General features: G+C 35.6%; 1 protein-coding gene and 1 long non-coding RNA gene across 2 annotated transcripts; both read left to right on the top strand.

The window, feature by feature from the left end:
* Positions 1–3610: 3610 nt before the first annotated feature.
* On the top strand, positions 3611–5066 carry LOC148781201 (uncharacterized). The gene is made up of 2 exons (XR_016059543.1): positions 3611–4571; positions 4761–5066. It is a non-coding gene; the product is annotated as an uncharacterized LOC148781201 (long non-coding RNA).
* A 723-nt stretch (positions 5067–5789) lies between these two features.
* Positions 5790–8027, top strand: LOC18447274 (uncharacterized). The gene is made up of 3 exons (XM_006857375.4): positions 5790–6037; positions 7278–7394; positions 7557–8027. Exons 1-3 carry the CDS (start codon positions 5912–5914, stop codon positions 7770–7772), a joined length of 459 nt encoding a protein of 152 aa, XP_006857437.1. The 5' UTR covers positions 5790–5911; the 3' UTR covers positions 7773–8027.
* Positions 8028–9620: the final 1593 nt, after the last annotated feature.

The raw sequence follows: 9620 nt of genomic DNA, 5'->3' as shown, positions 1-9620 counted from the left end.
GTAATAATGCTTTAGCATCAGGACACGGTTTCTATGCAGCCAGCCCGCATATTATAGAAATGCAGGCTTAGTAATAAATATATTTTTTAAATATAATTTGACCTTAAGTTTTAGAGAATATATAATCTATAACATGAAGATCATGAATATGAAAAAAAAAAAAATTGAAAACTAGAAATAATAATTATATTAAAAAAACATTTGGACCGTTAGTTGCAATTGTTTTTAGATGGACCACCTATTTGTGTCATCTTTAATACGGATGTTTTATACCTCTCGACCGCATATTGTAGAAATGAGGTCCAGCCCGCATGAAACAATTTTCCTTAGCATCAGCTTGTAGATTAGCATGAAAAAATTTCTCTACGGTCTCTACATAAGCTCCCATACACTTGCTTTCAAAATTAAGTTTGAGTCATTAAGGAAACCATCTTGCAATTCTTCTCTCATTATAACCGGGGTGAGTAACGAAGTCCGAGAAATGTTTTTTAGAACTTTATGTCTATTCAATGATACTATTAGAACCACCCATTTTGAATATGACTGTGACATTTTTTTTAAAAAGGAAAAATTTTATATAAGGTTGCAACCTTATATGTAGAACTACATATGCACCTCAAAAATCTATACGGATGCACCTCAAAAATCTATAAGGATGCACCTCAAAAATCTATCAGAAAAGGTAGTTTTAATGTTGAAAAACCATTTGATTGATCATCTCAACATCAAGATGTATGACCATGAAAAATAAAAAGATTTTAAATCTCAGAAATAATGCATTTTACAAAATATTATCTACACCGTCCATTTTCAAGATTTTAATATATTTATATATCTACTTGATTTTAATAATTTTTAAATTTTAAAATTTTAAAATTTTATAATTAGATATAAAAATAGATTATGAGATAATCCTAAGAACATTTTACGTCAAAATTATATACCATGATAAAATTTGAAGGTGCACCTTAGCTCTATAGCTGCGGATATGCTAACTGCACCCTTTTAAAAAACCTACTTCCCTAAAATTATTCATAATATCTTTCTTTGGAATTCCCCCTCTCCTGTGGTGGCTAAAATTATCTTCAAAATATTGCTTATTCCTTTCTTTCCACAAGTTCGACGAAGTACCAATGAGTAGTGACTTCCATTAAATATTTCCAATTATATAAATCTGAGCTTCATGGGTAAGGGTAGCAATGGGCTGGGTGGCTTAGTTGGCTCTATACTGAAAAACAGGGGTCTGGCCCATAAGATGTGGCCAGACGGCCAAGGCCACGACACGGCCGAGCTAGGCTAGGGCTGGGCTGGGCTTGGGCCAGGGCCTCTTTGGCCCAGTCAAGGTCAGGGCATCTTTGGCCTAGTCAAGGCCAGGTCCAGGCTTGGCCAAAATAGGGCTGGGGCTGGCCTGGCCCAGGCCCAACCTATTGTCAGCCCTCATGACTGGCCGAAGGATAGGCTTGGAGTAATGGAGTAACAACCGGATGACATTGGAAATCAAGGGCTAAAAATGTTGATTAAAAGAAATGAAAAAATGAAAAGGATATATGAAAATGCATTTTCACCAATAATTTTTAGTTTCATGAAAATAAATATTTCCATGGCTCCTTTTTTCAACTTAGTATTTTCCTCAAATTTAAAAAGCCGTTTTAAAAGGAAAACATGGTAATTTTAGTTTTTTTAAAAAAGTAGAGAACATGGTAACATCGGATTATTTATAAGGCACTAATTAAAAGAGAATACAAGTTTCATTGAGTTCGAGTCGATAGAATCATAGAAAGCGTCAATTTATATGTAACCTAATAAAACTATTCGAAAAGGTCGAAAAAGGTTATATAAGGGTGAGGTCTTGAACAATCAAATTAAGGGGCAACTCAAAAATTTATTAGAAGAGGTGGTTTCGGTACCCAAATATCTTTAAATTTATTATCTCGATCTCAAGATGCATGGACATGAGAAAAAATGGATTTCAAGTATTAAAAATAGTGCATCTTGTAATGCATTTTGTAGACCATCAATTTTCAAGATTATCAGGTGCTATAGATCGTCTCGATCAACACTATTTTTGAAGCTTGAAGTTTTATAATTAGATATGAAAATAAATTAGCAGACCATCACACAAATTTCAAGTATTGAAATTGCATCTTTGACACTCTTTGAAGGTGCACCTTACGTTGATTGTTTAGGGCGTCAACTTTTATATAAACTCACACCCTTTCAAACCCTCCAATTGATCATTGCCGAAACTAAGACATATATAAATGAAAAAAAAGGATTCAAGTCATAAAGATAGTGCATATTGTAATATATTAACTAATTCATTCATTTTCAATATTTCCAATTGCTTATAGATCTATTTTATATGTACTATTTTAAAACTTTAAATTTAATAACTAGGAGGATAAAAATAAAATTTTAATAAGTGATTTAAAAAAATAGATCGATGCTTGGATCATGCACTTCAAAAACTGATCTGGATCGGCGAATCGGTAGTCCGGATTGGTATTTTGTTGTATGAAAAAAATAGTGAACAGACAAAAAAACGTGTGAATAAATAGTAAAATCGATATGGATCGATGAATTGGTTGTTCGGATCGCCGTTTTATTGTAAAGAATCACCGTTTTACTATGCAGAACTGCTCATTCCTTTTAAGACTCGGTCATTTTCTTATATATATGTAGAATCAGGATGGGGTGACCTATTCCTGGGTCAGACTACGCAATTTCGTGCCAACCATGCATTTTTTTTAAATCTCTGGTTTCAATGCATAATATGTATTAGCTTCATTTTGGAAGCAGCCTTTAATTATTATTATTTATGTTTGTTTTTGGATAATTCAGTGGGGAAGACAGACCCCTACCTGTTAATTTTGTTAATTTAAGTAGATTAAGAGTTAGATTTTTGAAGATATTAGTAGGGTGGTGTTAGTAGTATGAATGGAAACCACGATACGGTGATTAGGTGTGGGGATGTTACCACCACAACTCCAACCCATTTCCGGCTACCTTTAATTTGATTGTGTAAGGTTGACACCCTATGAAAATTATATAGGGCCACGGGTAAATCAGAATGCATCGTCCAATCAGCTTCAAACCATATAGACAGCGGATGCATTGACATGAGAAAAAGTGAATTTCAAGTTTTGAAAATAGTATATTTTGTAATGCATTTTTGGGCCCTCAATTTTCAATATTTTCAAGTTTTCATAGATCCGTCGAGTTATACTATTTTTGAAGATTTAAACTTTATAAATAAAGAAAAAAATATATTTTAAGGCTGTCACAAAGATTTCCGATGTTGAAACCACATTTCTCTACACTATTTGAAGGTAAGTTCTAATTTGATTGTTTAGAGCCCATGCCACTATTCAAACTGCGCCCTTACATAAATGAACAACAAATAACTGATTCTAATATTTTTCAAATTTCCTTTGGTGCGCCATTAATGCAGCTACAGTTTCAAGACCCAAAAGTTGAACCATGTTTTATGAACTCAATAAGAATAGAAAATTGCATAACAGAGAACATTCTTTTGAATACATGAAGCTATTGGTCTTCCCCAGCAATAACATAACTGAATAAAATGACAAGTAATCCAACATGAATAGGTATCTTTGAGTGGCTTACTGGTTCGCTATCACTTATGAGTTTTTAAAAACCAACAGGTTTTTTTTTTCCCTCTTCTTGACCAATAACTAAAGGGAGTGGTTGCTCTTTTAGGGTTTCCTAAACGGGCCTTGGTTGTCTTCAGCCACCATCACCGTCAAGACAAGACAGTGCCTTCGCCGCTGCTTCCCTAGCCACCACCTTTGCCTCATGCTAGCACCGTCGACCTTCCTTTCGACCTCGCGTCTTTCAAGAGAAAACCTTAGCGAATCTGCCCAACCTCTGCCAACAGCAGTCGCCGCCAGCAGCACCCATCCCCTCCGCCTAGAGAGAGAGCCACCACCCGTAACAGCTACCTTAGCCAGTTGTTGCCTTTGAACCTGGTTTTGTCTCTTGTGGGCCAGATCTTGACACCAATAGGTTAGAACTAGCAGCTCTGTGAGTCACCTCATCGGCGCTCCCTTTTATATTGAGCTCAGATATCTCTTTTTTCTCTCATTCTCTCTCTCTCTTATGTTCTCTACCCCCTCACCCATCCCTCTTATCTTTTCTATTTTTTTGTTTTTCTTTTTTGTGCTTCATTTCTCATTCTTTTTGACATTTTTTTTTTTTTTTTTTTGCTTATTTTGAGAATTTACGTGTAACCCATTTCTTTTGTTTACCCATCCCATTTTTCTCTCCTTCCTTCTCCTTGCCCTTCCGTCTCTGCCATATGCCGTCGTGGATCTCTTCCTGGTTGTTGTCCTTGTCCTTCATGGCTTTCCTTCAACTCTCTTTTTCCCATTGTGGGTTAACGCCCAAGACGGGATCACCCCTCAATATCTCGTTGTTGGTCTTTTGGCCTTGGGCTGTTGCCTTAGGATTCTCATAGACCTTTGTATCTAATGGCCGAGGCTAATGCATATATGGAGCTTGGCCTTCTGGCGGCCCCAAGGTGCCGTATTGTGGTTTTTCTTGGTCCTCTGGTAGGTTTTGATTTTCCTATCAATTCTTTGATACAATTTTTGGGGTTGTTTGAGCTGGACTGCTTCTTGTCTTTCTTTCTTTCCTTGGTAGATTTTCTTTTCGCTTCCTTTCTTTTTTCCCTCTATCTCAATTCTTTGATAAACTTATCTTTTGCCTTACTTTTGGTTGTTTGTTGTGTGTTGTTGCAGGCTTTATCAACGCCGTCGTGTTTGGGCGCCGGTTCAGAGGAGCTTATGCACCACCCCAACTTCGACCTTATGTTTCTTGCATATGTGATGTGTGTGCTTCTGTTTATTTTTGGTGAGGATTGGGGAAGTGGGGGCTTGAGATGGTTGTCTTTGATTGTTCTTGGAGTGGTCTGATTTGGATTTTGATTGCTTGTATAGCTGTTCCGTTAAGGTTTAGGTTTTGTAGTGGTGACAGTTGCATGTGGGTTCTCCTCTATTTATGGAGCGTTGCTCTTCTATAATGAAATTTCCTCACTTTTTGAAAAATAATAATCGAACAATAAATCCCAACCCAAGCGTAGCAAGAAAACATAGGATAGATTACAATAAAAATATACCATGATATTGTATAAACCATAAATAGTAATTATGTTCAAAGTGCATGGAGTTTCACATCATCACACATAATTCCCAAAGAAGATTGAGTTTTTAGAGGGAAATTGGTTTCAAGAGAGAAAATGGGTTTTGAGAGAGAGAAGGGTTTTTAGAGAGCAATTGAATTTCTAGAGTGAGAGAGAATGAGCATAAATTTGCTAAAAAAATTTAAATATGTAATTATTTTTTTTGCCTTACAATAATAAACAAATCAATTTTTGAAGAGTGAATTTTTTTTTATAAAAAAATAGCTCGCTAAGTGGGCCGAGCTTTATTTGGGCGGAGCCATAATATGTTATAATTTATTGGGCCAGCCTGGTCCTCTGGGCAAATAAGGGCCCTTTTTGGTCCTGACAGCTAAAAGCCCGGTCTGGTCCAATCCTATTGTTTTTGCGATGACCCGGCCCTGAGCTTGATAACGGCCCCAGGCGGGTCCATTAACACCCCTTAGTGTCAGCACAGTTTCTCTAACCAACCATCCACAAACCCGTTCCATTGTTCCCATACCACATACCTGCATCCACGTGTCACGATCTCTACCAATCATACCCTGCACGTGGCACTCTCCGACATGCCCAACCCCTGTATAAACGGCCCATCAGTTTTGACCCCGTTATCCATTAATCCTACCTCCCGGTCTCCTTCTCTGAATCTGATTCTACACACTCTGAATTTTCTTCATCTTTCTCACTCTAAAAAAGTTCAGAGACAAAAGGCAAAAGAAGGTAAGGCAAAAGATGGCAGCTTTTACTGCATCAGGCAAATATTTGATGAGATTCCATCACCTCAACAATACCCTCAAACCCGTCATCATCCATCCCATCCCGACTGTGTCCTTCTCTTCATTTTCAAGGCCACTGCAGGTACATGCATTATTATGGTTCCCATTCATAAAATCGGGGCATAATGGTAATTTTTTAAACTTGTGTTAGGCGGCTTGGTTCATGCTAATCTTAATAATTTTCGACTTCAAAATTACATCTTATCATAAAACTTGAAAGTGCGGCTTATTTTGATTGTTTAAAATTACAACCTTAAAGGAATTTTACCTTATAATTTATTGTGTATCTTCGACGAATTTCAAAATATACTTTATTTATACCATTGTCTGACCGGTTGAAAAAAAGCTTTGATGATGATGGTGATAAATATCCGGAGGGCACTATCACTCGTCATGTAACACGATGAAAATAAAGGTCTATAGCCAAAAAAATTTCATACTCTTGAAGGAGCATATTGTTCATATATTCCCTCAAGAATAATCTAATTTAGGATCTCTTTTAGTACCTGAAATTTTGGGGATGTAACCTTTCCGATCCATATGCTATATACTCAATATAAAAAATTCCAATTTGTATAGTTAGGTTTCTAGCTTGAAAAAATAATATCGCACTATTGAATAAGAACGGTCAATTTTTTGGAGGGTGAGATCTAGGCTTCAGAAAAACTCAAATTTCAAAGTGTGTGTTTTCAATATAATCATCTAGTGATTTTTAGATTGTTCCCAGAGTTTTGGATCAAAGAGATCTTGAGTCATCACGGATATGCTCCTGCAGGAGCATAGTCTACAAGCTCATGTCTATATGACACTGGTGATCACTATGGTGTGGATTGGTTCTCTCTCTCACTAGTTTGACGTTCTGTCTCTCTCCATCTCTCTAACAAAAGATCCCGATGTATCCAACGTGTACATTACGGTGGCATGACGTTTACACCGTTCGTTTTCAATGAACATTGCAGATTTCACCCAAATCTCCATTTTTGAGCCTGATCTACTCAGGCTATTGTGAATGGACCACCCATGCTTAATTTTGATAAATTGATATTGAAAAGTGTACAAAGAGACTATTTACTGTTTGTACAAAGTGGCCACAGTTACTCTTAAATTGGGTGGGTATCATTGAAAAGATTAAAAGTTTTTAAAAAAAAGTTCGGACTTTAGTCATCCAATTTAACATTTAATCTAATGAGTAGAAGTGATTGTGACCTCTTTTAAAAAAAAAAAAAAAGATATATAGTCGCATTGTATACAATCCCAATTGCTATCTGGTCATGTGGTGATGATACAATATGGCAACTCTCTTCTCTCCATCTCTCTGTCAGGCTATAAATTCAGAAGGGGCAAGAGAATCGGCAAATCGAATGCGTGACAATGCAAGCATAAAAATGCAAAACAAGGCCGAAGACATGAAAGATAAGACGACATCCACAGTTGAGCAGGTGAAAACCCTAAAATTTCAGTTGCATTAAGAAAGTAATCCCTCTAACTCTTAGAACATTTTTATTCAATTTTCACACAAAATATAAACCCATTTATAATTTTATGCCTAATATTTTTAATTTATTAGTGGAGATAAATAATAAGTGGTTTTTCATTTTTAGGTGGCTGATAAGACAAAGGAAGTTGCAAGTAAGGTTACAGAGACAGCCCAAGATTTGGGAGAAAAGGCCAAGCAAACTGTGCAAGATGCATGGGGAGCTGCAAAGGAAACCACACAAAATTTGAAGGAAACCATTGTTGGAAAAGCTGATGAAGTGAAAGAAACTGTTAAAGATAAAGGTGAATCACTTAGGGATACCATGAACCAGAAGAATTGATTTTGGGTTGCTTAACTTTTAGTAGTTTCACTTAGGCATGCCATGAACAAGAAGAACTGACATTGGGTTGTTTAAATTTTCTTAGTTTCTTAATAAAAAATTAATCCCCTGACAAGAGGCACTTGGAATTCAGTGCCCTGGCGTGGGGTTTTTTGTATTGCTGTTTTGATTATTGTATGTGGTTCCTTTTGTTTTGAATATGTAAAAGTATTGGGTCGACAGCATGTATGTTAATAAATTATATTTTTGGGTTTCTTTCTTTTCTTTTCCATTTCGATAGATGAATTGATGTGGATGAATTGCATAAATAATAAGCGGAATTATGGAGTTCATTTTTCACAGTTTCTCTTGCCCGAATCTTCAATTTGTAATTATTGTTTTAAGTATCTGATTATATGTGCTTATTTTTGTTTGTTTCGTTATCATAAATAAATAAAAAGTCTTTTCGCAACTATTTGTTTAATCGTTACTTTCTTGTATAAGGGCTTCTTTTCAATTTCATGATTGAGAAAAGGCCTCGACTTAAGATAGTGGGCTTGAATTGCCTGATTATTGCAAAATGCAAAAATAAAGCTTACGAATAGATCAATTATTTTTAATACGAGAAAATCACAATCATCCCTAATTTTTGTAGTGACATAGCAAAGGAAAGTAGAATACATAATGTACGTGAGCATGTCCAAGGGCGAAAGAGCACTCTAGCACGTTTAGTCCACCCAAGTGTGGTGCATGTTTTTGCTTGCTGCATCTTTTTAGATTGCACAATAATTCTTTTTTTACATGCACACATTCAATAATTCTCTCTCATTACCTCTACAAAGAGGCATTTCTCTCTCATTACCTCTACAAAGAGGCCTTGGGTACCATCTCTGTTGTTTCCCATAACTGTTAGGAAACATAAACTAATCCTATTTGACAATGGGATCACATGCTCCTAAGAAAGGGGTTGGGTTCGTGGTACACATCCTAGTTACCTTGTGGTTTGAATTCCCACTAACACTACTTCACTGAAACTTTCAAGAAACTAACTCGTAAACTATTTGAAAAAATGGATAGGGGTTTGTCAAACCAATTGAATTACCCCTCAAAGAAGAAGAAAGGCTACATGCCCCAAAAATCAGAAAACCTCTTATTTAATGAAATGTAACTTCTTACCAAAATAGGAACTCAATCAATATCCCAAAAAATGCTATTTGGCACCCTTATAAAACTATGAAACTTCCTTGAGACTAAAAATTTACACTCACACCTTAAAATTCACCTCATACTTGTGCAGTGCCTCCTCATTTTTCTTTCGTCTTTTTGGACTCTGTTGAAATTTTTGCCAATAGATAGGCAAAATAGCTCATAACTTCAATTCATGTGATGTTTGAATGTATTTTGGCGAATCTCATTGTTTAGAATAAAACTCTTTATCGTTAACCACCAATGCATATAATAATTTTTTAGTTAGTAGTTCTTATGAATAGACATGATAATTGAAAAATGTGATTTGTGAATATGTTTTCGCTTGTATGGGCACCTTAAGGAAGCACTAGTTTAATAAAATTATATTATAAATAATCGCACCCTCTCTCTCTCTCCCTCTCTTCTCGAATTCCTCTGTTCCCCTCAAATTCGATGTAGTTCTTTCATTTTTTTTTTTGGTAATATTAATTATTGTAAAGTATATAAAAAGATATACTTTTAATACAAAGAAGTCACAATTACTTTTGTCTGTTAATTTTAAATTGGGTAGTTATAAGTGTGATTTAGATTCAAACTTCCAAAAAATTTCTTGAAGTTTATGACACACCCCAAGCCATCCAATTTAACATTTAGTAGCTAAGAGTGATTAGGACCTCCTTG

This window comes from Amborella trichopoda, chromosome 7, assembly GCF_054954075.1.
Source record: "Amborella trichopoda isolate Santa Cruz 75 chromosome 7, AtrichopodaSantaCruz75HAP2 v2.0, whole genome shotgun sequence".
Classification (NCBI taxonomy): Eukaryota; Viridiplantae; Streptophyta; class Magnoliopsida; order Amborellales; family Amborellaceae; genus Amborella; species Amborella trichopoda.
This window is presented reverse-complemented; position numbering and strand designations above follow the sequence as displayed.